This window comes from Saprolegnia diclina, assembly GCF_000281045.1.
Source record: "Saprolegnia diclina VS20 unplaced genomic scaffold supercont1.23, whole genome shotgun sequence".
Taxonomy (NCBI): Eukaryota; Oomycota; class Saprolegniomycetes; order Saprolegniales; family Saprolegniaceae; genus Saprolegnia; species Saprolegnia diclina.
The window spans coordinates 667584-691419 of NW_008246090.1; the positions used below are offsets into that span (position 1 = coordinate 667584).

A 23836-nucleotide genomic window follows, 5' to 3' on the forward strand; every position below is an offset into this window, starting at 1 on the left:
TCGTGTCCATTCATTCCTTTGCGCGCCCTTTCCAGTGCAGTAACGATGACGTTTCACTAGTAAAAGGATAACAAGTCGTGTCGTGTGTGATCATGCCAGCACCAAACGGGAATTGTGATCCGGCAATCAGTGCATCCTCTGCTGTAGTGTACTAAAATACAGCAAACGTATAGCACGCCACCGACATGGCTAGAGCTTTGAAATTCCACGTCTATCACATCCATTCTTTGAGCAGAGCGCTTTCATCGACATTAGATTGTCGTGATTCGTAAGGCGCTCCGTATCGCAAACGACAACTCGAATGAGCGATAGAACGCAAGCCGCTTTGCCACCGTCGCTTCAAAACCCATGAGCATATTTTCACAGCTCTCGTAGCTTGCTTGACTTTCCGGCCAACCGCGTGATGTGTGGCTCGCAAGCCCCTTCTGCAAACTCACCAACCCGAGCCCCACAGTCTAGAACAAGGAAGTTTAAAACGGAGCAGAACCAGGCAATCGGTGTCTCTTGCGTCAACGTCCCCGCACCCAGCGCTGCCCAATACTTCAGTGTTCGTATGGGCATCGTCTTGTTGCACTGATCTTACAACCAGAGCGGCTACGTACATATACATAAATGTATCAACGCAAACCAACGCCACGACATATACTAGTTTCCTTCGACCGACTTCAACAGCAACCTACTACTGTAGTTTCCCAGAATGAATCGACCAGCCTTGAACCTTATCATCGGACAAAATCTTGGATCGCACGGGCGTCGCTGGGATGCACACCGCCGCTTCGGGTACCATACTTTCATGCAATCACGGTGCGGGTTTTGAACACAATCGTTCGACAGATTGCTGGTACTATTGATCCCGCTCGAGTAATATAAAGTCGCGCTTAAAGTGGCCGTCATTTCTCGATACCTGGCGAGACACACGTCCGAACTAACGTCATGGGGCTTTTGTGGCTGACCAAGCCACTCCAGCTTCGCCATCCAAACGTCACAATGTGAGGCGTGGGAAATTGAGAAGCTCACATTCACAACGACCAAGCTTAAAGCGCTTCCGTTCATCCGTCTCATCCAAAGTCTACAATCTCGAATCTCGAGCAAGTCAGTGTCCATTCAAAGATCCAGGTTAAAGCGATGCACTTGCACATCAGCGCTTTTGCCCTTGCAAAGCATGTCCTACTGTAGGACAGGCTGGGAAGGGTCGCGAGCACCCACGACCAGATCGATACCCGACGTCGTGATGCGAGGGTGGACGGTCACGATCGTTGACGCAGCGGACCTTTCTTTGCACATGTTGCGGTGTGCGGTGCTCCTTGGTTACGTACTCATGTTCAAAAGATCTGAATCCAATGACGCAAACACAAATGCATCGCGATTCTAAATCGTCGACCCAGATCCCTCGACGACGATGACGAAATATGCTGGATGAACGCAGAGCCACCGGAACACGCGCGTTATTGTTGAAGCCGAACTTCAACGTCGTCGTGTGATGACGGAGGGTCACCGCAAGCTGTCACCGCAGTCCCTTGCGTTGGACGTCCCACGCTGGACCAGGTCCGGATGCGACTTTGGTCAGGCGAGCGCTCGCTTACCGTAGCAGTGCAGGCGCAGGCCGCCGACTCGATTACGCGCCGAGAAACATAGTGCGCAGAGTACCAAGTCTGGTGCGAAACTGCATCTTCACAGTCGGACAGCATCACGGTGATGTTATACACCACATGTTTTCAGTGATGGCACCCACGCAGTGGGCGAGCACTACACGTCGTGCGCGTTGTGGGGTCGCGGCCGTCGTTTTTGTGTCGTCTTATTCGCACCGACGGACGCCCTCGCTGTCTCGGCGGTTCATAGCCAGTGGGAACTGAGCCTCATATCCACGGTACCAGGTGTAGTAGCTTTGGTGAAGACGCGTCTGTCCACTGCTTGCACTGCACGCGATAGATATACCAGTGGCTCCATGGCGACGTCATGATATGCCCAAACGGGTGCGTGCACTTCGAGAAAACCAGTTGCGCGCGAAGAAGGCCAAGCTTCTTCGCCAGTGAAATTTCGTGCTGAACCGTGTTGACGGAGCGACGGCGAGTCAACAGCGAAGCGGCCGCCCGCAGCTGCGCCATGGAACCAGCATGCTCATTTTATCTGCACCGCACGTGTGGTTGCCACAGTGTCCCTTGGATGTCTCGTCGCGACGGTGCAAGCACGCTCTCTGACAACATGCACCACGAGCGACCAGCCACAACGGAGGTGCGTGTTTGCACCGGCTCGGATGCGGTGAAGCGAGTGTGGTATGTTGCGATCAGACGCGGCGCCTGTAGACATGCCATTACGAACACCGACACGGCCGCGACCGCTGACGCAACAACACATATTTCAATTCACCGCAGCATGCTCATGGAACGAACCAAGCGGCTCATCTCGATCGAGGAGCTCGAAGACAGCGAGAGCTCCGGCATCTTTGCGGCCCCGAACGGTTCTCGGTCGCAGACGTCGATCCTCGTCAAGAGCAGTTGGCCGTACCCGTGGAAGCAACCGCCCGCCATCGCCGACGAACGCGACCGCCTTGCTGCACTGCGCCAGTTTGACGTGCTCGACACGCCGCCCGAGCGCGTCTTTGAGGTCATTTGCGAGCTCGCAACGAGCGTGCTCCAGTGCCCAATCGCAGGCGTGACCTTTCTCGATACCGACCGCCAGTGGTTCAAGGCTCGCCGCGGCTGGATCGAAGCTGAGATCCATCGCGACATTGCCTTTTGCGCCCACACTGTGGCGTGCGCCGAGCCCATGGTTGTGCTGGACGCGAGCCGCGACACCAAGTTCGCGCTCAACCCGCTCGTGCTCGGACCCACCGGCGTCCGTTTCTACGCCGGTGCGCCAATCACGACGGCGGCCGGACACGCAATTGGGACGGTGTGCGTCTATGACACGCGTCCGCACGACTCTGTCGACATGGCGACCCTCGAAAAGCTCGCGAGCGTTGCACTCCTCCACCTCGAAGACCGCTTGCGGGCGCCGGTGGCGACCGAAGTTCAAGACGACACGTTGAGCGCATTTGAAGGACCCGTGCTCTCGATGCATGAGCTCTTGCGCATGCGCGACTGCGTCCCGAAAGCTCAGTGCAGTCGCTGCACTCGCTGCCACCGCGCGTTTACCCTCTTCCGCCACAAAAAGCATTGCCGTGCGGTACGCATATCGTCTGTAGCAAACCACTCACTTTGACTAGTGCGGTGAAGTCTTTTGCAGCTTTTGCGCGCTGCCGACGCGCGCCCAGCAGCGCCGGGGGCCGCGCGTCTTCAAGATCCACGTGTGTCTTACGTGCATCAACATTGGCACGGTCCTGGGTCATTTCCGACTCTGCCGCAGCGTGCGCAACTCGCTCCATGGAAGCAACGACGGCGCGGACGAGGCTTTGACACCGAAAGAACTCGAGCAAATCCAGCGTCTCGAAGACAAAGACACGCTGTCGCCGACCCGGCTCATGCCGACGAGCGAGTGCATTCCGTTTGACGAGCGCGGGTGCTGCCACGTGTGTAGCCGCCACTTTAACCTGTTTCGACCCAAACACTCGTGCCGTGTGGTAGGATCTCGTATGGAGGTTGAGCGTGATCTTGAGCGTACTTTGTCTAGTGTGGGGACGTGGTCTGCAGTCACTGCTCCAAGAAAAAGCTCGCGATCGTCGATGGCACCAACGAAACTGAGATGGAGCCCGTGACTGTGTGCGTCGAGTGCAACGTGACGTTGACCAACACGGCGCTTCGTGACGACACGATGCCGCTGGCGTTGGCATCGGACTTTGAGGCGTTCAACAACAGTCGCCGTGAACGCAACTCGATGAAGAACGCGCTGGACACGGTGAAGACCCTTCTCGTCTCAGCCGACGAGCGCACACTGTCGGCGGGCCGGTCGTCGCTCGCAGACAAGCCGACCGAGTTGACTCCTGCTGGGGCGTAGTCAACTAGTTCATTGCATGCGACTAACTTATGCGGAATGTAACCGACTTTGATGTGATTGGCTACCTCGGCCGTTTCGCGGTCCGCCACATGGCACTCACAATGGCGATTTGGTCACACGACTCGATTCGACCTATCTGACTCGATCATTGCAGATGTTAAAGTATAGCGCAAGATGCCGCATTGCACCAGCTCGAGTCCTTTGTACTAGGTACTTCGTACTGGTATTATTATTGTGTGCGTGCGGCAAACTCGGACGGGCAAGGCAGTCGCACCCAGCAACCCGGTCCTTCCCAACCAGATGGTGCCACCCAAGTGGTGTGGACCAATCGGCTGACGCGCCACGGTTCCCATCGGCGTCGGCCACACACGTCGCGCAGTTCCGATTCCGCGTCATGCCGCCACCGATCGCCGCCGACGACGTGCTCACAGCCGAGCAGTGGGTGCCGTTCTCGGAGCGCGCGTCCTGTGCGTCGTGCGCCCATGGCTTTACGGTCTTTCGCCAAAAGCACAACTGTCAAAGGGTACAACCTTCTTGGATATGCCAGTGGCATTGCGACGTACTATGGCTTAGTGCGGCGAAGTCGTGTGCGGGCACTGCCTTGTGCCGCGCCGCGCCGAAGCCCTCGACACGTCGTTCGAGGTGCGTATCTGCATTGACTGCATTTCGGTTTGCGAAAAGCACGTGCACCAAAGCGCGTCGTGCTTTGTGTGCACCCGTCGCTTCTCCCTCCTTCGGCGCAAGTACCGCTGCGACGAGGTCGTCGACGTCTTTGCGCTCTCTCTCACACGCACACTAGTGCGGCGAAGGCGTCTGCAAGAAATGCCACGTGACCAAGCGCGACCATAGCACCTCGCGCGCCGTGCGTCAAGCCCGCGTCTGCACCAATTGCATGCTGCGCGAGACACCACCCAAAGTACAATCGTCGTCGAACGTCGTGTCCCTTCTCGATTTGTCGGCGCCACACACCTCGGGCGATGTGCCGCTGCCGCCAGACGAAGAGGCGCGGCTTCACGTCCTTGCGAGCTACGGACTACTCGATACGCCCCACGAGGCTGCGCTTGACGTTGACTGCAAGCTCGCGCGGAAGCTCATGCGGTGCCCCATGGCTGGGCTGAGCCTCATGAGCCGCGACCGCCAGTGGTACAAAGCGCGCTGCGGCTTTGACGAGACGGAGTTGCCGCGAGCTGTCGCGTTTGGCGCCTACGTTGTCGCGACCAAAGCCCCTCTCGTCGTGCTAGATACGCTCGACGACGACCGGTTCCGAGAGAATCCGATCGTGACGGGTCCGGCCAAGGTGCGCTTCTACGCCGGGGCGCCGATTCTGGCGCCGAGTGGCCATGCCATTGGGACGGTGTTTGTCTTGGACACGGAGCCCCGCGCCTCGTGCAACGTTGAGCCTCTTCAGCAGCTCGCTGCTGTCGCGATGGCCAACATCGAGCGTCACAAGCCAACCGACCGGTAGGACGACCCAACGAGCTTTGAACATGCGTTTGCACGCTGCGGTTTTTCGAAAAGATGTATCTGTTGTCTGCTCTGCTGGCGAGCAGCTGAAGGCGCAGATGCTGTTTCCCGCAGCTATTTCTGCCATGTACCTCCGCGATAGCTCCAGCTAGAGTTCCCGCTGCAGGCGCCTACGTGTGGCATGTAGCTGCAATGGCTGGGTGATCACTGCCCACGGTGGTCAAGTGACCGCGTTGGCCTTTCTCGAAAGCGTATCTTTGGAACTGGTGACCGGATCCGGATAGAGAGGGTTTGCGGTCAGGGGCCGCAGTCGCCAACACTCGCCAAACGCAAGAGGACGCCAATGGCTTATTGTACACGGTGGTCCGGGCGGCGACGATGAATGTGTCGGGCAACGCGACGCCGACAACCTCGTGACGGTGCAGCTCGCTACAAGAAGAAGGTGCCGTCGTTGGGAGCGGTCTTGTCGCGCTTCTCGAGCTCCTTGTAGTGCTGCGTGCACATGCCATCGACTTTGCCAAGCCGCTTGCAGCGCGGGACTTGGCACTCGAACGGCTTGCGATGGACGTTGCAGAGGCCGCCGCCACGGTCCTTCCGGGGGCACTCGGGACTTGCGCACAGGACAAAGCCGCCGTGCTCACCGCAGCGCTGGCCGCGCTGCGCGCGCTTATGGCAGCCCGGCTCGCCGCACGGTGTGCCACCGCCATGCGCCTTGCACTTGCCGTGGCCTTGTGCGCTCTTGGTGCAGCCGTCGACAGTGCAGCGCGGACCACCGCCGTGCTTCTTGCACCACCCGAGCGACTGCGCCGCGACGTTGCAGCCGTCGACACCGCACGTCTTGCCGCCGCCGTGACTGATGCAACGAGTCGTGCTGCCAGACGGGGCGCGCTTGCACGCAGGGTAGTCGCACGTCTCGCGCTTCTTGGGCAGCGTCGCGATATTGGTCTCATCTCCCAGAAAGGCTTGGTAAGAGAACGACGATGCATCCGTTGGCGGTTCCATCTTGACACGATCGTCGTCGAGCGCATGATGGGTGATGGCACGTAGCGTACCGGACGTACCATCGTAGACGAACGCTTCGTGCACCACACCGATGGACGACATGGCGTTGCCAAGCTCGACAAAGTCGTTGTAGTCGACCACAATCTCCTCCATGCGATCGTCGGGCTTGGGGCTCAGCATATTCGCAAGCGCGACGTCTTCGTCGTAGGTCGAGATGATGGGGCCCACAGACAGGCGTGGCGGCGCGGAGGACATCGACTGCTACTTGCTCGGGCCGACGACGGAAATGACCAACTAAGCTCTGACAACATCTTTATCCGGATACGCATCTCGGTGGTGTGTTTAAAACAGTCCATGTCAAATCCAACAGGTGTATCAAACACGTGTTGCAATCAAGACGCCATTGCGAGCTTCCGAGAGTGGGACTGCCGACTCGCGACGTGGCAGTGCACCACTTCGGGTGGAGCTTTCCGATGCGTGGGTTTGCAGACGCCCACGTACTCTCTACCATACGAGCCAAATGGTCGGCCTCAGTAGAACAGTCGAGAGATACCTTTCTGCAGCGGTCATGGGAGTAGAGCGCTGGAGCTGAGCGCTGGGTGTTGTCGTGGGGCCGAGCGTCGTCCTCACCTTTTACTGTACAATTCGAGCGTATCATTGAGTCTCCCCGGGACCTTGCGCCAAACATGTATGTGGGTTGGGTCTACACGCTCCAAGATCACCGACGGACTTGCCGCGTCAAGCTTTGGACTTTGCGTCGTCGTCATGAAGTGGTCTGTGAAAGTGCATCTCTCAATTCAGGTCCAACGTGACCAGAAGCAGCCGCGCAATCGCACACTAGAATCAGATGCGCGGCTGACGCGCTGTGATGTGAGCTCGACCCAGCCCCTGCCATCGCCACAAGCTGCAGATGCAACAAACTGGCCACAGCCGTGTTCTCAGCTCGTGACCCACTCTTTACAGCCCAGACTCGAGTACACTGCAGGATGCGAGTCTTCTCGACCCAGCGAGATGTCCACCATCGTGCTCAAACTCTCGGACTTGCGCCGCATGCATTCGTGCTGCGTCACGGTAGGTAGCTCACTCGTTGTCGTGGGCTATCGACAGGTCAAACCAAGTAGGTCGCTGCTAGTGCAGACAATCAAAGGCCAATCCTCCCGGACTGGGATTTGCAGGCGCCTGGATACTTGAAGAGCGCACGCCACGTCGCTGCTCACTCTTTCTTCTTCCGCCGGCCATGGCACGCAAGGTGCGGATCTCAGAGCAGAGTCTTATCTCGCCGACGTCGTTCGTCGCGAGCCAGAGTCACTGCAACCTCTGCACCAAGAAGCTACACTTCTTTTACTACAAGCACCACTGCCGCGTGGTATTCTGGACCTGTGGACCGTGCTTGTCTCACATTGCCCTTAGTGCGGCAAGATCGTGTGCGGCAAATGCAAGGAGCTCGCGCTCGTGGAGCTCCCTGGCGACAAGATCGCCGACGTCAAGGTCTGCGCGTCCTGCATCGTTCAAGTCGGCACGCCGGCCACGTCCATCGCGACCGAGTCCGTGTCCTCCGGAGGGTCGGGCGGGTCGGCGCCGCGCCTTTCGTCCAGTCGATACGTGAGCGCCAGTGTACGCGTCCCTCGGCTGAGCGACCTCCCCGAGCTGCATGGCACCGACTGCTGCTTTGTGTGCAACCGCGTCTTTAGCACCCACCACCCCAAGCACCAATGCCGCAAGGTACCTACAAATTCGATGACAACGAGGACGCTAATACCGCGTTGCAGTGCCGCAAGGGCGTCTGCTACAGCTGCCGCATGAACGCCAACGACCCTCTCTTCATCGAGCTCGGGCTACCCTTTCTCATGGCGTGCTGGACGTGCGTGGCCGCGAGCGACGCGATCCAGCTCCAGAGCACCGATCACTTTTCGAGCCCGTACGCTACTACCTCGACGGTTCCTATGTGGGGCGGTGGAATGATCGTATATATGGTACCATTAGGCTCGCGCCGGCCGAGGCGACGCGGCTCGAGGCACTCTACGACTTGCACATCCTCGACTCTGGTCCGGACGCGGCGTTTGACATCCTCTGCGACCTCGCCGCCCAAGAGTTCAACTGCCCGATCGCGGTCGTGTCGTTCATGGACTTCAATCGCCAGTGGTTCAAGGCGCAGATGGGGCTCACCGACTCGGAGGTCCCAAGAGCGTTCTCGCTCTGTGAGAAGGCGCTCAAGGCCACGGAGGCCATCGCCGAGTGGGATATTCGCCTCGACGCGGAGCTCGCATTGCACCCGCTCGTGCAAGGAGGCCCTCGCATCCGGTTCTACGCCGGTGCGCCGCTCGTGGCGCCGTCTGGCCAAGCGGTTGGCACCATCTTTGTGCTCGACAGGGTGGTCCATGAGCCACAGAGTCTAGGGCGGCTCGAGGAGCTTGCCGCGATCGCGATGAAGCTCGCGCTGGCTGGCAAGACCAGCGGCTTCTAGCACCCGCGACTCTGTCGAGTATGGAATGACGTGTTTTATGTTCAATACGGTCGACGATGGGTTAGGTTAAACACGTACTAAGATAACGAAAACTAGGGTATTTTCGAGCCAAGTTGCTACCCATACCGGTGGATGCGGGTGCTGATCGTGACGCGGCAGATGGGGCACTGCGTGAGCCGACTTGCGCACTGCCCGCACGTCTCGTGGCCGCACTGAAACACCATGTCCTTCTTTTTGTCTTCGCAAATCGGGCAGAGCGTTGCTTCGTGCAGCGCCCGCATGCTCTCGACAAGGCGCGCGTCCGCCAGCGACGGCGTCGGCACGGCGCCTTGGAGTGGCGATGTACACACTTCACAAGCACTTGCGCTTGTCGCGTTCAAGTACGTGCACACGGGACAGGCCACTTGGTTGCCCCGCAGCACCGGGGCCGACGACGGGGCTGTCGGAACGTTGGCGGGAATCGTCTTGGCCGACGCCACGGGGTAGGCAGGATACGCGCTCGGTGCACTCGTTGGTGCAGCTCCCTGGTAGCCCATGGGCGGTCCCGGGTAGCTCGTCGAGGGTCCGGGGTAGTTCATCGGTGGTCCGGGGTAGCTCATCGGTGGTCCGGGGTTGCTCATCGGTGGTCCGGGGTAGCTCATGGGGGCCCCGGGGTACGCCATACCGTTTGCATTGAGAGTCGGAAGAAACGGCGCCGGCAGGACAGGCACCGGCGGCACTTGGTGCCGAAGCCCGTTTGGCGACATCAAGTTGAGCTTCCGCACGAGCTGGTACTGCTCCGGGATCTCCATGAGGGCGTGGAGCGCAAACTGCGTCTCGCGGCGCGTCGTGTCGGTAATGTGACGCGTGACCGCATCAAAATCGACAAACTGAAAGTTGTCAAAGCGGCGGCTCGGCACGTTGTCGTCAAAGATGTGCATCATGTCCCACGGGCCGTCACCGACACCGACAACCACGATGCTCAGCGGAAAGTTGGACGCGTAGCTGATCGCGTTGAGCGTGTCTTGCTCGTGCTTGGAGAACTGGCCGTTCGGCACGTCGACCGACCGCGTCACTTGGCCGTCGGCAATGAGCACGAGAATGTGGTACGCCATGTTGTTTTGCTGGACAATGCGAAGCGCTTGGTAAATCATGGGCGCAAAGGTCGTCGGACCGGCCATCGAGACGTGCGGGACGACGTCACGGTACCGCGCACGCACGTCACCAAGGCGGTAGCCTGGCATCGCGTTCGGCCCCAGCGGCATGAACGAAAAGACGGCCGAGTCGCTCGTCGACTCGTCGCCAAAGCCATACACTGGAATCGTGTTGTCGTCGTCTAGCAAGTCGGTGCGCTTGCATGAGATCCATGACCATAAGTAAGCGGATGCGCGTACCGTATTCGCAGAGCGTCTTGCTGACAATGTCCATCACCTGCTCGTACGGGTTGCGCTCGGGCAGCTGGATATCGTGGAGGCAACGACCGCGAAACGTGCGCTTCCCGGTCCACTCGTTCGACTTGGTGACTAGAGACACAGCAGCAATCATGAGCGAAGGTCCGATACAGCGGCCAAGCACGCACAGTCGATGCCAAGGATGAGGTTGCTGCTCTCGAGGCCCTTCCGGCGCAGGTCTAAATGAGCCATTAGCCCTCGATGGCCGCGGTATGGCTACGGTAGCTTACCTCGCTTGAGGTCGTTGAGGTTCATGTAGTTGTCCTGGATGCTCTTGGCGCGCTGGATCGTACGTGGCGCCTGGCCCGTCGGGGTTGACGACGAGCTGCCCATGCTGCTCGCGGTTGTGTCAATTGAAAACTACCTAAACTACCTTGGCAACCGGAACGTTCTCGTATCGAGTTCAACTGTTCTAGTAACAAAAATGAAATTTCGCCAGCCAATCACCATCGCGTATGGGACCAGGATGCTCTGGCATGTCACGGCCTGTCCACGCTCCTGAAAATGGTTTTGCCACAGCCTCAGCCACGGCCTCCACAAGCGGGCGCCTCCAAGTTGATCGCAATCTAGTGCTTTGAGGGCTAGCGCTAGAGACAATGACGCGGTGCTTGAAGCGTGCAGCGAAGGTCGATACCCGCCAACGACCAACGCTCTTCTTGCTCAATGCACGTTGACACGATGAATCATTGAACCTCAAATCTGCGACAATGATTCCATTCAGGATATTTGAATGTTGTGGACACGGATGAAAAGAGAATTTACATCATTAGAGATCGATTTTTGCTCTCCACTGTCCTACACGTTTGTCCTACGCTTGTGGATTCATGAAGTGTACTCCAACCCTGACACGCCCGAAGCCCCTTGGAGTGCTAAAAGAGCTGTGGATGTCTGCCATCCAGCAATTTGGGAAATCAGTGCACGTATTCTATAATAGTAGATATTTATAGGTATATTTAGTTGAGACTTGCAGAATTCAAAGGATGCATGGTCAACTAGGCTGACGACGGTCGTGGTGCCGCGTTGAAGAGCGCCGTATAGACCAAATTCATATACTCTGGCGACGTTGCAGTCTCTGGTCGATGCACAAAGAGGATGCGAGCTCGAATGTTGAGGTCTTCAAGCGCCATGCTTGCGTGCTGCACCTCGGCCAACACCGTCGCGTCGGCATCATAGACGAGTGTGAGGGTGCGCTCCTAGCTCCGCGTCATTCGATGTTCTCTCTAACAACCGCAACGCACCTCGGCAGTGGGCGGCACAAGGTCGCTGAGAATCTCGGGTGTTGGTAGCGCCGCGCTTATCGACGGCATGAGCACGGCTCGAAAGTAGCCCGGCGTCGCGGCCAGCTGCGTCGAGTCGCGCGAACTCAGGTACACGACAAAGCTGCCGTGCACGGGGAGGCCGACGTACGCCACGTACTGTAGTGACGCGGCGTTTCCATGGCGCCAGTCGCCGCTAATCGCCAAATCGGGCAGCATCACATCATCGTCCGCAGTCGTGTGGACGTAAATGTGTGTGCCGCGCTGGACCTTCTCAGCGAGGTAGTGCAGCTGCACCTTCTTGCGCTGGTAGCGCTCGCGGCGCCACTTGCGATAGAGCTCGCGCGGCACCAAGTAGAGCAGAGCCAGAGGGATGCCAACGACAAGGCCAGCCGCCGCGATGGCGCCACCGGCAAAGACGCCCGCCGTGACGAGCGTCAAGGCAATCGACTGCGTGACAACGCGGATCGGGAGGCAGGGACCCCAGCGCGGCGAGGCCAGGATGGTGGCCAGGTGGCAGTAGCGTTGCGCCCTATGATGTGCAAGAAATCAGACAAGTTGTCCATACTATTACACGCATCGTACATCCAGTTGTTGTGCGTGCGCCACGTAATGTTGCATGTCCAGCACCACTCGTGGCGGCATTTCTGACAGGTCATGTGCTGGCAACTAATGTAATCTGTCTTCAGGCGACAGGACAACCGAAGACGCGTACCCGTCGTTCTTCCAGATGCGGTACCCGCAGCTCGGGCACGGCGCGACAGCTTTCGTGCTCGACAATGCATTCATCGACTTTTCCCAGTTCATGTACATGCTGTCGAGCGCCTAGAGCCGCGTCACTACTCCATCATGCAAGGTCCAATAGGACGTACTTGGCTGCAGGTCCGGAACGGATGCGACGCGTTGCCACACTTGAAGCAGCCTCTCGCTCTGCACTTGTGGCACACAAACGTCTTCTCACGCGGGTCGCACTCGATCGCAATGTTGCACTTTGGGTTGGGGCAGTGCCGGCCGTGTGGCAGCTTCTCAAACTACCGACGTGTGAGACCCAGCATACGCCAAAGAGATACCTCGATCGACGCCGTAAAGTGCAAGTACTTGAGAAACACCGCTTCGGTCGTCGTGCGAAGAATGTCCATGGCGTCCAACGCCCGGCGGCAATCGAGGACGGGGCACGTGAGCTGCGTTCCTTGCACCTCGCGCGTGTCGATCTTGGCGGCGACGTAGGCTTGGATGCACCCTACGAACGTTGTCAAAGCTCTGTGTACGCCAATCGACCGCACCTTTGCAGTAGGCGTGCCCGCAGCTCAAGGCCAATTGCGCTACTTCAGGCACTTCAATTGGCTCGGTCGCGACCGCGGATGGCACCGCTTCCAGGCAAATGCAACAGCACTCGGCGCGGGTAGGATTCCGCTCGACCGAGGGCTCTGTCGTCGCGACGACAGTGTCATCGTCGTCGTCGTGCGACGATGGCAGATCCTTGAAGGCTGCAAGGATGAGCATGAGCTCGCCATGAAGCATCGCGCGGTCGGTGGCGGTCAAGGTCATAATTCAACAATGGCTCGCAAGGGCAATGTCGATCGCCTCAGTATTCGATATTCGCAGTGCTGGCAGCCGCCAATCAGCACGCGTGTTCGACAAATCAAGCCAATCGGAGCGCGTCAACGGGACGACCCAATCCAGTTGTCCCACGCATGTTGACCCGCAATATCGCAGGATTTTTTTCCATCGACCTTCGACGTGCACCGAGACTAGGTGCAGAGCCACGCCGTGGTGGGATACTACTCGATCCTGCTATCTGCTCGACCGGATCAGGTGCAAGGTGCAAGGCAAGAGAACGGGCAAGTGCTCAGGAGCCGACGGTTTTGGCATGTTGCCACCAACTGCGTGCATGCAACTCGAAACGCTCAAGCAGTCGGTTCCGATCACCCGGAAAAAGTAGTTTAGTCCAACGCACTCCGACGCATCGTGGATACGTACAGTCGTACGAGCAAATGGTGGCTGCTCCACGTGTATCGGAAGCCGTGTGGTGCCCGCATGATGCTCCTGCGATCGTCGACAGAAGCGCACCGCCATGGTTGCCATTTTCAAAATGGCCATTTCAATGAAAGGATTTCGCAGAGTATTGGACGCAGCTGGCGCCGGCTCTTCCCAGCAACGTCCATGATGAGCAGCACTGAAATGTTGAAGTGGGGACACAACCGTGCACTTGGCTTGTGCACTTCGTACCTCTCGTACCGTCAACCACGGTGCCTTGAAACTTCGGCGCACCTTCCGCATCGGCACGTGGCGGCGTCTCTCGGTCGCTGTCCTCTTCGGCGGCCGGTTGCAGTTGCTTCGTACGAGGGAAAACCAGCTGCAAACGTACATGGCCTCTACAAGGACACTGTACGATTCCATGTGGTCGCCGACGCTTGGGCTCAAGTTGAGCCCAAGCGCGGAGTTGAGCCTCAACTCCTCGCCTTGCTGGGTCGTCGTCGACCGAGACGACGAGCGTCGCCTTTCTCTGCAGGGTCACCTAGCGCGGCTTTGGCACGGGTGCCACCATATCCAATCGCAGCACAAGCCGCCCATTACACAAGGTCCGCTAGCCAGACCGTGACACGCGCGTAAAGAAACAGGCCGTACTACATAGTGCAACCTGATCCGCCCACTTGCAAACCCACCGTGAAGATGACGCCGATCGCCATGCGCCGGCGTACGAGCCCCAACAACGCCGCCATGACGCCGCTCAAAGAGTCGCTGCCCTCCAAGTACGACTCGTTCTTCACAAAGTCGACGTCGTCCGTCTCGGACACGGCGCCCGCGTCGCCGGCGTTGTACCCGCCGCTCAAGCCGCGCGGCATGTCGTTGCCGCAGGTGACACTCACGACGCATGGCCCCAAGCCACGGACACTCACGGTCGACCTCGAGCGGCCACCGCTGCCCCTGCCCAACGTGGCCGTGGACTTTAATTTTCAGAGCATTTTCCAGCGCATCCACGAGTGCGTGCACAAAATTCAAGATATCAAGAAGGACCTCGAGCACGAGACGACGCGCCATCGATAGAGTGTCGACGACGAGACCTCTTCTCTCTTTGGCAGCGACTCCATACAACACGTCATATTTATCATCACGCCGTCTTGAGTCACGCGGCGCTTCGTCGTCTTATATGCAGCTCGTGTGGTACGGGAACCCCGTCGCGTAGTCGCGAAAGGTCGGGGGCACAAAGGCGCTGTCCGACGCGTTCTTGGCCCTACACACGTCTCAGAGGCTGAGATAGAAGGTTGGAGCGTACAAGATCTTCTTGCAGGCCATGCACGGTGTGTTGTACAGCTTCTCATAGTTGGCGAGCCAGCTCTAAGGTTGGGATAAGGCAACATATTGACACGGGCGTGCCACATACAAAAAAGTGGTAAAAGCTCGACTCGGGGTAGTGCACGCGGAAGTAGTGCAGCGCCTAATGAGCATATTATTAGCTGTCGATGAAGACAATAAACGACGCACAGACCTTGCGGGCATGCAGCGTGATCTGCTCAAAGACACAATGCTTGGAACTCGACCAAGCGCCGAGCGGCGCGTCTTCGTTGGGCGGGAGGATGCTCACGCGATCAATGTACTTGGTCACTTGGAGCCCCGCGGCTTTGGCGAGCTCCTGCTCCTTCCCCGTCTCTCTGGCGTCAATGATAAGCTTGCGTAGCTCTTCTTGCTCTACATCTACTATGAGACGACGAGACCGAAGCGAGAAGCGCTCACCGATCTTGGTTGCCTCCTCGGCCGCCATCTTGGCCTTGGTCATCATGTCGTCGCGCCGAGGCTTCTTGGCAACGATCTTCTTGGCCTTGAGCTTGGCCGCGCGCGTCGCTCGGCTGCGGTGGTACGCGGGCGAGTTGGGTGTCGACGGCGTCATCGGGCTCGCGGCGACGCCCGACTCGCCGTTCGGTCCGCCCTCGGGAATCGCCGGGCAAAAGCTCATGTAGACCATCATTTCTTTGTTGACTTCGCACGAAATCGACTTGATGACACGCCGACCACCCCGGGTCGTCTCGGTGTGCTTCCAGAACTTGATGCTCTTGTTGCGACGCATGATGTAGTCCATCATCTCGTTCAGGTCCACGGGCTGCACGTCGCCTTGCTCGTCAAAGACCAGCATGCGCGCGCGCTTTGTCGGCTTGGGCACGAAGCGCTCGTTAACCTGCAACAAGGTACATATCGTGGATTGTGACGAGGAAGCGTACCGTCATGACCGCCTTGACCTTCTCGGGTTGGCCACTGCCCGGGTGCAAGGACGCGCCTGGCGCGGCGACGTACTCCATGCGCGGGAACCACTCGGTCATTTGCGCGAGCCACACGTTGGCGCCTTTCCCCGCCATCTCGTGGATCTGCCATGCTATGTAAGAAGAGAACGTCGCCAGCGCCATGTAGCAGTACCTGCGTCTTCCAGTAGTACTCGAGCATAAGGTTGCGCTGCGTCTGCGAGACGGCGTCAATGTTCTTTGTCTTGTCCTCAAACTCGGGGCTGAACTTGCGCAGGACGTTGAGGTTGGTCTGGACGCGGTCGAGACGGTTCTTGAGCGTCGTCGTCCCGACCGCCAAGGATGCCGGGTCCTCGTCCTTGGCGCCAGAGCTGCCGCCATGAAGCGAGCTCAGCTCTACCATGAGCGCTTCCGTCGCAGCGCGGAGTGCGCCCACGCGGCCGCCGAGGATGTCTGCTAGGCCGATCGGGTCGCTCATGGCCGCTGCCTTGCCTGGTGCAAAGAAATTAATGCAATTACAAAATTTAAGCCAATCCAACACCGTCAAACGAGGATATTTTAACCAATTACACGGATCGAAGATGCGAACTTTTGGCCAATCCTAGGCTACCTCGTGAGATTTTGGTCATCGCATCAAATGGCACAACACCAAATTTCATTTTACATGAAGCTGCGGCCTACTCATGCGCCTGCACCTACGCTGCAGACAGCACACCGGCGTTTAGTGGTCCTAGAGCTTGCTGTTGCCCGTGGACGCGGCACCGATCTGGCCGCCATCGACAGTGAGCACGGTCCCCGTCACCCACGCACCCGCCGGCGACGCTAACGTGTCATTGCATCGCGCGGCAAGTAATAGTATGTGCGTCGTACCATAATAGATGGCGGCGCCCGCCATATCGAGGTCGCTGCCCGCACGCTTGAGCGGCACGCCTTGCGCGAGCTCGTCCATGCTACAACGCAAGCTCAGGAATCGCTGCGCCCAACGCTCATAGTACCCAAGGCCCGTGGCCGTCGAGATTTGCTTGGACATCTTGGTGGGCACGAACCCCGGCGCAATTGCATTCACAGTGATCCCGCGCGGGGCGAGTTCGAGCGCCAAGACGCGTGTGAGGTGGTGGATCGCGGCCTTGCTCGTGTCGTACGCAAACGTGCCAATGTCGGGCTGCGGCAGCACGCCAGCGATCGAGCCAATGTTGATGATGCGGCTGTTGGCCTCCATCATTGGCAACAACTTCTTAATGAGGAAGAAGGGCGCCTTGACGTTCAAGTCCATGATCTTGTGCCACGCCTTCTCCGTGTGCAAGTCGAAGCCGCCGCCCCAGCTCGCCCCCTAGCAAGAACGTCAGATGCGCCAATGCCAAGAGAGCGCCTACCGAGTTGTTGATGAGGACGTCCAGCTTGGTCTCTTTGGCTTGGAGCGACGACACGACGTGCTCGATACCGGCATCCGTGCCGAGGTCCGCAGGAATCTACGGCGATATTGCACATCCGGCGCGCAGCCTTATTGATCTACCGCAATGCACTGGCCAGGACCTAGAGACACATCGTCATGTTGCGCCAAAGAAGAGCAAGGCGGCGTACCGACGGCCGTGAGCTCGGCGGCGGTCTGATCGCAGACCTTGGCGTCGCGCGACGAGATGTACACCTTGGCGTGGTTGCGCACAAAGGCCTCGGCGATCATCTTGCCAATGCCGCGCGATCCGCCCGTGATAAGCACCTACATACACGCTCGTAGCACGCGCGACGTGCATGCGACGACGTACTGTTTGGTCCTTGACAGCAAAGAGCTTCGTGACCTCCATGATGCGATTTGGAATTTGACTTGCGGCAACTGCAAGCGCCCGAAAGCTCCGATTAACTAATCATCGCTGCAAGCCGTGGGATTGGTGCGGCCAAGATCGAATTTTATCCAATCGGTACGAAGCTTGCCATGCCCGGCGTTAAGATCGCGCCATTTCCAAACACATTGTGTACCTGGTCCGAGAAGAAGATCGGCCTCCACTTGCCGCGGTGGACACTTGCTGTCGTGGTTTCGGCCTTGGACCGCAGAAAGCTTATGAAAGCACCAAACGAACCTCGTAGTCTTCGACAGGCAGGGTCCACTTCGCGGCAGTGTCCACATGACTATGATCTTATCATCATCATAATCGCATTGAGCACTTCAAAATCTCTGTTGTACGCGTAGCACCCAGGTCTGCTAATGCCCATACAACTACATATCCTAGTGTCCCAAGCGTTAATGATGCATGGGCTGACTTGGCTTCGTGGTCATAAATTATAAATAAAATCTCGGCTGGGGAAATCCTGTCGTCGCATCCCGTTGAAGTTGGCGATGGGCAACATTTTCTACCAATCACCGTCTCGCTTGCGCTGGATTGGCTGAAAAGGTGGTCGGCAGGTTGGCCAATGGCCTTGCGCGGTGACAACGAACTGCGATGATGGGCACGGAGGCTGACGCGGATGGCCGGTACTTGCCGCTCGGGCTGCCGGCAGTCCCTCCCAGCAACGATCCGCAGCGACTCCTGGCATATGTACTTCAAGTGCTACCGCAATACACGGCAATGGAGCTCAGCGCGACGCACTACCGCCTCTACACGCAGCAGCTGCGGACCGAAGTCGACCGATGGAAGCAGCAGGCGACAATGACGATGCAGCGCTTACTGGACGAAGAAGACAAGCGCGTCTTTATGGAGCGGTACGCTGCCGAGGTTGTGAAGGAGCGCAACGATGTCTTGCACCACAAGGGCGCCAAGAAGCACAAGGTGTGGCATAACTGCTGTCGGCAGCACGCGTCGTACGACTTGGACGTGACGCCATCGATCGTGTCGCTTCGCGGTGAGAAGCTCACCGAGTGCAGCCTGGAGCTCAAGCAAGCACGCGCTTCGCTACTCGAGAAGGATCGGCTCCTCGACGCCGCCCACGAGCTCCTCAACACCAAGCAAATCGACTTTGACGCGTTCGTCAGCGCCGCGCGTAAGGAAAAGGAGCAGCTCGAGCACCAGCTTGCGACGCGTGCGGGGCTTCAAGGCTCGCAGGAGCGCCGCCTCGCCGACGTCGAGCGCCAGCTGTGGGACGATCAGCAGGCGCTGGCCGAGAAGAACGCTGGTCTGGACCAGCTCCACGACCGCATCGACGACTTGGAGCAGCAATGCAGTCGCCTTCAGAACGACGTTGTCACCAAAGCCACTGCGATCTCGGGCCTCGAAGCTGAGGTGCGCCGTCTCCAGTCGACGCTCCGAGATACGCAAGAGCAGCTCGTGACGTGGCAGCAGCAGGCGCAAGAAAAGGACATGGAAATCGAGTCGCTCCACGGCCAAGTCGAAGCGCTCTCGACGGCCGACTTGCAATCGCTGCAGGCACGGTATGCCAAGCAGATTGAGACGCTTGTCGCGCAGCACGAGGCCCAGATTCGCGCGTACGAAATGCAGCTGCGTCCGCCGCCACCCGTACTGGAGCCGGCGCCAGCGCGGTCCATGTCGCGGAGCTTTGAAGCGCGCATGACCCTCGATGAGATCTCGTCGTCGGCCGAAGACAGTGATGACAAGCCGCTGTTGAGTCCTTCGTACTTTCAGTCGCACACCTCGAGCCCGTTCCAGACACCGTGCCGGCAAACGCCGCTGCCAGCACACTTTCGACGGCACTCGGAAGGCACGCGGTCGTCGACACCGCCCAACGTTCGTCGACGACTCCTCGAGAACGACTTGTCGATGCTCTCGTCGTCTTCGGCCGCGTCGTCCAAAGCGTCGCAACACTCTTCGTCGCGCACGCCCGAGCGCCAAGCCATTGTGAGTCGGCTACATGCGCTCGTGCAAGAGAGCGAACAGCGGCGAAAGCTCGAAGAGTCCCGGGCTGAGGAAGATCGCGTCGCCCTCGAAGCGCTCAAGCAGCGATTACAGGCGCGACAGACTGTGTAATTGAAAGCATAATTCGAAGATCCCACGTGGCTTGTTCCATCACCCCATCATCACAAAAAAATCGTCCATACCCGAAAGCTGCAAAATAAGGGCATTTGGCGTCGCTGCCGAATGTATGCGTCAAGCTACAGGAGTCAGTTGTCGGTCCACCGGCGAGCAATTCGCTCTCGTTAGCAATTTCTTAACCACTTTCAAGTGCCACTTGATCACCGATACGAGTAAGGACCGAGACGAAGCTAATCTATCTATCTACCTACCTATCTACCTATCTACCTATCTACCTATCTACCTATTCACCTAGTATCGCACCGGGATACCTATACATTTAGCGCAAATATTGATCAAGCAAAAACGTATTGCTCGTCGTAGAGTTGAAAACGCAAGAATGCATTATGAAACACAGAGTTGGCAATGGTATATCAGTGCTCCTCGTCGGGCGTCAAAATTTCGAGGAGCTTGCGCGGCGGCTGCTTGGCGAGGTACGCGGTTTGGGCCTCTTTGGTGCAAAAGACCTTGTGGCCATAGAGTTTTCGAACGTACGAATTGAGGAGGGTCGTCTTCGTTGGGTCTTGGAGCGCCTTGTTGACGCCGGCCAGAATCTTCTTTTGCGCTATCGCCGTGGCATCGTAGACGCTAAACGATTTGCCGAGGACCGACATGACAATGTTGAGCGACCCGTCAATGGTGGCTTTTGTGAGCACGAGGTTTTGCAGGTACGGATACGTCTCGCTGCAGGTGGCGTTGAGGCCGAGCGTGATCGTTTTGCGGCCGCCACAGCACGTGCTCGCATTGTCCAAGAAGGTTTTGCAGCCGATTTTCGGGATGCAGCCGTCGATCAGGAGACTAATGGGCAGCTCGTCGACGCTCACGCGGACGTCGACGTGCATCGAGCCGTTCTTGCCGACGAGAAGCTGCAGCGTGTCGATCTGCACCGTGTTGAGCCCCGAGACCCAGCGCGCTTTCACATCGTAAAAGTTGGCCTTGACAGCAAAGAGGTTGCCAATGTCCATGCACGGCTCGGGCCCGCCGCTGGCGCACGCCCCGAGAGACGCGGGAAGCGCGGTATCGGCAACACTCGATAAAATCGGCTTGAGCGACTGCACGACCGTGGATAGCTCCAGCGGCAAGACCGGTGGCGTCGGCGTCGCCACGACGCTGCAGAGACCCACGAGAGAAGCCAGCGAGAAAAGACGCATGCTGTCGAGAGCGCGATCAAATAAGAAATGAAAAGCAAAAGAGACTGCGTTCACAAGAGCGTGAGTAGCACCCGGTCACTCTGAGGTAATCGACGCGACCCAAAAGATCCCAGACGTCACGGTGAATGTACATACAGTGAGTGACCTGCTGTCTTTCTTTTGACGGCGACCGATGGAGCGTTAAAGCAAGAAATAGCTTGCAGTCCCACATTGCGCCAGACATGAAGGCGTACACTCAATGTTGCTCGTCAAGCAAGGGCGAACCATCGTAGTAGAAGAGGGTACAAGGTCGCCCACATTGCACAAGACGAGCCAAAATGAAAAAAGGTGAATGGGTTGAGAACCGTCTTGGGTCGCCTTGGGGATGCATGTGTGCGTTGCCGCCAGATCCAGTTGTGGACTGGTTTTGCGCATCATAGGGCTAGGGCAGTGCATTCCAACAAGCAAGGCAGGGTCCACGGTCATGCCAACGATTCGATTCTTCATACGGTACTATGCGCGTCATCCATGTTTTCCTGGCGTGGTGCCGACAACTCTAGTCCAATAAAAGCTTGTATCATGTTTTGCTGTCGTCGTGGCTGTGCAATGAGTCATTACGTGACGCCTCGCTTTGATCCCGAGCTACTTCCTGAAAGGTGCTCGGCTGTTACGAGTACTGACGACCAGTATTATGGTGGAAAGCACTACACCATGCAAGGTGGATAATCTAAATGTCAACAAAAATCGAAGACCGTTCGCACGATAAGTCCATGCATTAATTTGCATTAAAATTCAACTACTCGAATCTCTATGAATTGACTTGCCCACGACATCGCCCAACCAACCTCAACACCTTGCCCGCCGTTTAAAGCCTCAGCGAGTAACTTTGATCTCCGCCGGACTTTTTGGAGGTTGAAAGTTCTCCGTCCGTCGTTGCCTCGCTGAAATGGCCGTGCGCAAAGGGCTTGTGTTGTCACTCGGGTGTCAGCGCCAAAGCGGCCACGATCGCCTCCAAGCGGGGTACAATCGCAGAAAATGCTGGGCGGGCACTCGCGTCGTTGAACGAACACTCTTCAAGAAGGTGCAATACAGTCCGCGGCCACGGCTTGCGGTCCAGAATACGGGGCCGGTAGCTGCGCGTCGCGATTTCGTTTAGGAGCTCTTTCGGCGGCTTGTGTGCTTGCTCCGCGTACGGCGCGACACAGTTCATCGTCTCCACCATGACTAGAAGTGCATCATGAGTCATGAACGTCGTCGTTGATCAAGGAACGTACGCATGGCAAAGCTGTAGACGTCCACCTTTTCCGAGTAGTTTGGTTCACCGCGCAAGATCTCGGGTGCTGCCCACGCTGGCGTCCCAATCAGAGTCTTATCGCGGCCAAGTTGGCCGCTAAACTCAAAATTCGTGATTTTGGCTGTCAAGTTGTCACTATGCGTCAGATGACGTGAGCTACACCAACTCTAGGTGGTCATGCCACGTACGAGAGGTTGATGTTGGCGGCGCGAAGGTCGCGGTGCAAGACTGGCACTGACTTGTTATGCAAGTACTGCATGCCGCGGGCCACGTCCAGGAGGATGCAAAGTCGCTCGAGCACTGAGAGTGTATTCGTGTCATTGGCCAAGGCGTTGGCGAGGCTGCCGCGCTCTGGCTTTTCCGTGATGAAGGATCTATGAGGTGGTTGTCATGAACACCTCCAAGCATTGATACTCAAGCCAAACGTACACTGAGGTCGTGTCCGAGCTGACCCCATAGAAGGGTACGATGTTGGGGTGGTGGAGGCTCATGCACATGCGCGCGACTCGGTTCACTTCGCGCACTTTGGCGTCGGTCGGCGCAGAGATTTGCTTGGCAATGACGCTGGCGCCACAGTACGTTGCATCAGACACAGAGGTCCACAGCGGGCTCTTGTGCAAGTCTGCGTCTGCCACGAGTGTAAGGTGCGCCGCTGGCACATGGAACGGACGGGGCAGACAGGCTTGGATTTCAGTCGAAAAAGGAGACTCTACTGTTGGACTGGAAGCATCCACGTGTTCTGTCTTGATGCGTTTAGCTGCATTGTTCGAGGCGGTAGGCGATGCAGGTGGCGATGAGTCTTTGCGCTTGAGGCTGGAAGTGGCGCTTGTAGAGAGAGTGGTCAAAGCACATGGGGTGATCGCGGTCTGGGCGTGCTGCATTGTGATTGAAGGAGAGCGGTGTATGAGCTCGACGGGATATTGGGAAGTGAAATCGTTTTGTCGTGTATTTTCGAGGACACTTTTTATCCACTGGCTCCATTCTATACTATTAATAGTATGTGCAATATAAAGCCAGTTTCTATCACGATAGTATCCAGCATGATAACAACTTTTCACGTGACCCAAGGTCACGTGAAAAGTTAAATACCCGGGTAAGCCCGATCCTCGAGTTGACAAGAAAAGTCTCATTCTAACCGCGCTCGCAACGCCATTTTTGCTAGCTTGATGGTTCATGTTGTATTTGGCATGCGATCGACCCCACATTTTCTCTCAAGTCCACCATAAACGCACCTTTGTGTACAGTTGATACCTGCGATGGCTTCATGCATTGCGCTGCGTAAACTGCGCACTCGACAACCACCGTCGTGTGTGCTACCATTGCAGACCAATTAAACTACGTTATATAATCATGATCGAGTGTTATGGCTTGAATGACTCGTGTACCGGCTCTGTCCTTGTGGCCGAATCACTCGCATGTGCGGCGACGGCACGACGATCGGTGATGGTGCCTTGTAAATAGCAACGGACGGCTGAGGCGCCCGTCGTAGCCGATAGACATAGAGAGCAACGAGAGCAACGCCCACAAGGACAAGTGGGAGCACGATGTAGGGCAGGATACCAAACGACCGCGTATCTTCAAGTGCCAAGAGCACTTCTTCAGTCGTGACCACCGGCGTCGTGACGGCAGTGCTGTTGCTGACAATATTCTCGGCTTCAAGTGCACGTCG

The 23836-nt window shown here is 57.7% G+C and overlaps 12 protein-coding genes across 12 annotated transcripts; 5 read left to right on the top strand and 7 right to left on the bottom strand.

Moving 5' to 3' along the window:
• Positions 1–2167: 2167 nt before the first annotated feature.
• Positions 2168–3996, top strand: SDRG_08016 (hypothetical protein). Its single transcript, XM_008613884.1, has 3 exons — positions 2168–3165; positions 3206–3559; positions 3610–3996. Exons 1-3 carry the CDS (start codon positions 2203–2205, stop codon positions 3931–3933), a joined length of 1641 nt encoding a protein of 546 aa, XP_008612106.1. The 5' UTR covers positions 2168–2202; the 3' UTR covers positions 3934–3996.
• Positions 3997–4327: 331 nt separating this feature from the next.
• On the top strand, positions 4328–5401 carry SDRG_08017 (hypothetical protein; the record flags this gene model as incomplete). Its single annotated transcript, XM_008613885.1, has 3 exons — positions 4328–4456; positions 4507–4692; positions 4733–5401. 3 exons carry the CDS (start codon positions 4328–4330, stop codon positions 5396–5398), a joined length of 981 nt encoding a protein of 326 aa, XP_008612107.1. The 3' UTR covers positions 5399–5401.
• Positions 5402–5731: 330 nt separating this feature from the next.
• On the bottom strand, positions 5732–6678 carry SDRG_08018 (hypothetical protein). The gene has a single exon (XM_008613886.1). The coding sequence runs from the start codon at positions 6652–6654 to the stop codon at positions 5827–5829; it is 828 nt and encodes a 275-aa protein (XP_008612108.1). The 5' UTR covers positions 6655–6678; the 3' UTR covers positions 5732–5826.
• An 876-nt stretch (positions 6679–7554) lies between these two features.
• Positions 7555–8975, top strand: SDRG_08019 (hypothetical protein). The gene is made up of 4 exons (XM_008613887.1): positions 7555–7765; positions 7810–8121; positions 8169–8317; positions 8383–8975. Exons 1-4 carry the CDS (start codon positions 7637–7639, stop codon positions 8861–8863), a joined length of 1071 nt encoding a protein of 356 aa, XP_008612109.1. The 5' UTR covers positions 7555–7636; the 3' UTR covers positions 8864–8975.
• A 4-nt stretch (positions 8976–8979) lies between these two features.
• Positions 8980–10626, bottom strand: SDRG_08020 (hypothetical protein; the record flags this gene model as incomplete). Its single annotated transcript, XM_008613888.1, has 4 exons — positions 8980–10178; positions 10237–10365; positions 10422–10472; positions 10524–10626. 4 exons carry the CDS (start codon positions 10624–10626, stop codon positions 8980–8982), a joined length of 1482 nt encoding a protein of 493 aa, XP_008612110.1.
• A 561-nt stretch (positions 10627–11187) lies between these two features.
• SDRG_08021 (hypothetical protein) lies at positions 11188–13134 on the bottom strand. Its single transcript, XM_008613889.1, has 7 exons — positions 12833–13134; positions 12620–12789; positions 12422–12580; positions 12265–12374; positions 12135–12218; positions 11532–12081; positions 11188–11486 (listed from the first exon to the last, which is right to left on the bottom strand). Exons 1-7 carry the CDS (start codon positions 13095–13097, stop codon positions 11286–11288), a joined length of 1539 nt encoding a protein of 512 aa, XP_008612111.1. The 5' UTR covers positions 13098–13134; the 3' UTR covers positions 11188–11285.
• A 1088-nt stretch (positions 13135–14222) lies between these two features.
• SDRG_08022 (hypothetical protein) lies at positions 14223–14597 on the top strand (the record flags this gene model as incomplete). Its single annotated transcript, XM_008613890.1, has 1 exon — positions 14223–14597. One exon carries the CDS (start codon positions 14223–14225, stop codon positions 14595–14597), a length of 375 nt encoding a protein of 124 aa, XP_008612112.1.
• A 99-nt stretch (positions 14598–14696) lies between these two features.
• Positions 14697–16262, bottom strand: SDRG_08023 (hypothetical protein; the record flags this gene model as incomplete). Its single annotated transcript, XM_008613891.1, has 7 exons — positions 14697–14784; positions 14827–14888; positions 14935–14988; positions 15040–15239; positions 15285–15723; positions 15767–15910; positions 15960–16262. 7 exons carry the CDS (start codon positions 16260–16262, stop codon positions 14697–14699), a joined length of 1290 nt encoding a protein of 429 aa, XP_008612113.1.
• A 144-nt stretch (positions 16263–16406) lies between these two features.
• On the bottom strand, positions 16407–17622 carry SDRG_08024 (hypothetical protein). Its single transcript, XM_008613892.1, has 7 exons — positions 17548–17622; positions 17366–17501; positions 17298–17317; positions 17158–17253; positions 16780–17114; positions 16655–16734; positions 16407–16606 (listed from the first exon to the last, which is right to left on the bottom strand). The coding sequence occupies exons 1-7, from the start codon at positions 17584–17586 to the stop codon at positions 16515–16517; spliced, it is 798 nt and encodes a 265-aa protein (XP_008612114.1). The 5' UTR covers positions 17587–17622; the 3' UTR covers positions 16407–16514.
• Positions 17623–18193: 571 nt separating this feature from the next.
• SDRG_08025 (hypothetical protein) lies at positions 18194–19745 on the top strand. Its single transcript, XM_008613893.1, has one exon. The coding sequence runs from the start codon at positions 18220–18222 to the stop codon at positions 19696–19698; it is 1479 nt and encodes a 492-aa protein (XP_008612115.1). The 5' UTR covers positions 18194–18219; the 3' UTR covers positions 19699–19745.
• A 372-nt stretch (positions 19746–20117) lies between these two features.
• On the bottom strand, positions 20118–20894 carry SDRG_08026 (hypothetical protein; the record flags this gene model as incomplete). The annotated part of the gene is made up of 1 exon (XM_008613894.1): positions 20118–20894. One exon carries the CDS (start codon positions 20892–20894, stop codon positions 20118–20120), a length of 777 nt encoding a protein of 258 aa, XP_008612116.1.
• Positions 20895–21812: 918 nt separating this feature from the next.
• On the bottom strand, positions 21813–23082 carry SDRG_08027 (TKL protein kinase). Its single transcript, XM_008613895.1, has 4 exons — positions 22597–23082; positions 22356–22541; positions 22148–22302; positions 21813–22097 (listed from the first exon to the last, which is right to left on the bottom strand). The coding sequence occupies exons 1-4, from the start codon at positions 23046–23048 to the stop codon at positions 21847–21849; spliced, it is 1044 nt and encodes a 347-aa protein (XP_008612117.1). The 5' UTR covers positions 23049–23082; the 3' UTR covers positions 21813–21846.
• Positions 23083–23836: the final 754 nt, after the last annotated feature.

Bases quoted from the DNA above. Each gene is read 5' to 3' on its own strand.
- SDRG_08021 (XM_008613889.1), bottom strand. From the start codon at position 13,097: ATGACCTTGACCGCCACCGACCGCGCGATGCTTCATGGCGAGCTCATG. The intron at 12,790-12,832 runs GTGCGGTCGATT...CAACGTTCGTAG, and splicing joins CGGGCACGCCTACTGCAAAG to GGTGCATCCAAGCCTACGTC. The intron at 11,487-11,531 runs GTGCGTTGCGGT...ACGCGGAGCTAG, and splicing joins TTGTGCCGCCCACTGCCGAG to GAGCGCACCCTCACACTCGT.
- SDRG_08027 (XM_008613895.1), bottom strand. From the start codon at position 23,048: ATGCAGCACGCCCAGACCGCGATCACCCCATGTGCTTTGACCACTCTC. The intron at 22,542-22,596 runs GTACGTTTGGCT...ACCACCTCATAG, and splicing joins AGCTCGGACACGACCTCAGT to ATCCTTCATCACGGAAAAGC. The intron at 22,098-22,147 runs GTACGTTCCTTG...ATGCACTTCTAG, and splicing joins CGTCTACAGCTTTGCCATGC to TCATGGTGGAGACGATGAAC.
- SDRG_08024 (XM_008613892.1), bottom strand. From the start codon at position 17,586: ATGGAGGTCACGAAGCTCTTTGCTGTCAAGGACCAAACA. The intron at 17,254-17,297 runs GTAGATCAATAA...ATATCGCCGTAG, and splicing joins GTCCTGGCCAGTGCATTGCG to ATTCCTGCGGACCTCGGCAC. The intron at 17,115-17,157 runs GTAGGCGCTCTC...CGTTCTTGCTAG, and splicing joins ACGTCCTCATCAACAACTCG to GGGGCGAGCTGGGGCGGCGG.
- SDRG_08016 (XM_008613884.1), top strand. From the start codon at position 2,203: ATGCACCACGAGCGACCAGCCACAACGGAGGTGCGTGTTTGCACCGGC. The intron at 3,166-3,205 runs GTACGCATATCG...CACTTTGACTAG, and splicing joins ACAAAAAGCATTGCCGTGCG to TGCGGTGAAGTCTTTTGCAG. The intron at 3,560-3,609 runs GTAGGATCTCGT...TACTTTGTCTAG, and splicing joins CCAAACACTCGTGCCGTGTG to TGTGGGGACGTGGTCTGCAG.
- SDRG_08025 (XM_008613893.1), top strand. From the start codon at position 18,220: ATGATGGGCACGGAGGCTGACGCGGATGGCCGGTACTTGCCGCTCGGG.
- SDRG_08018 (XM_008613886.1), bottom strand. From the start codon at position 6,654: ATGTCCTCCGCGCCGCCACGCCTGTCTGTGGGCCCCATCATCTCGACC.
- SDRG_08019 (XM_008613887.1), top strand. From the start codon at position 7,637: ATGGCACGCAAGGTGCGGATCTCAGAGCAGAGTCTTATCTCGCCGACG. The intron at 7,766-7,809 runs GTATTCTGGACC...CATTGCCCTTAG, and splicing joins ACAAGCACCACTGCCGCGTG to TGCGGCAAGATCGTGTGCGG. The intron at 8,122-8,168 runs GTACCTACAAAT...ACCGCGTTGCAG, and splicing joins CCAAGCACCAATGCCGCAAG to TGCCGCAAGGGCGTCTGCTA.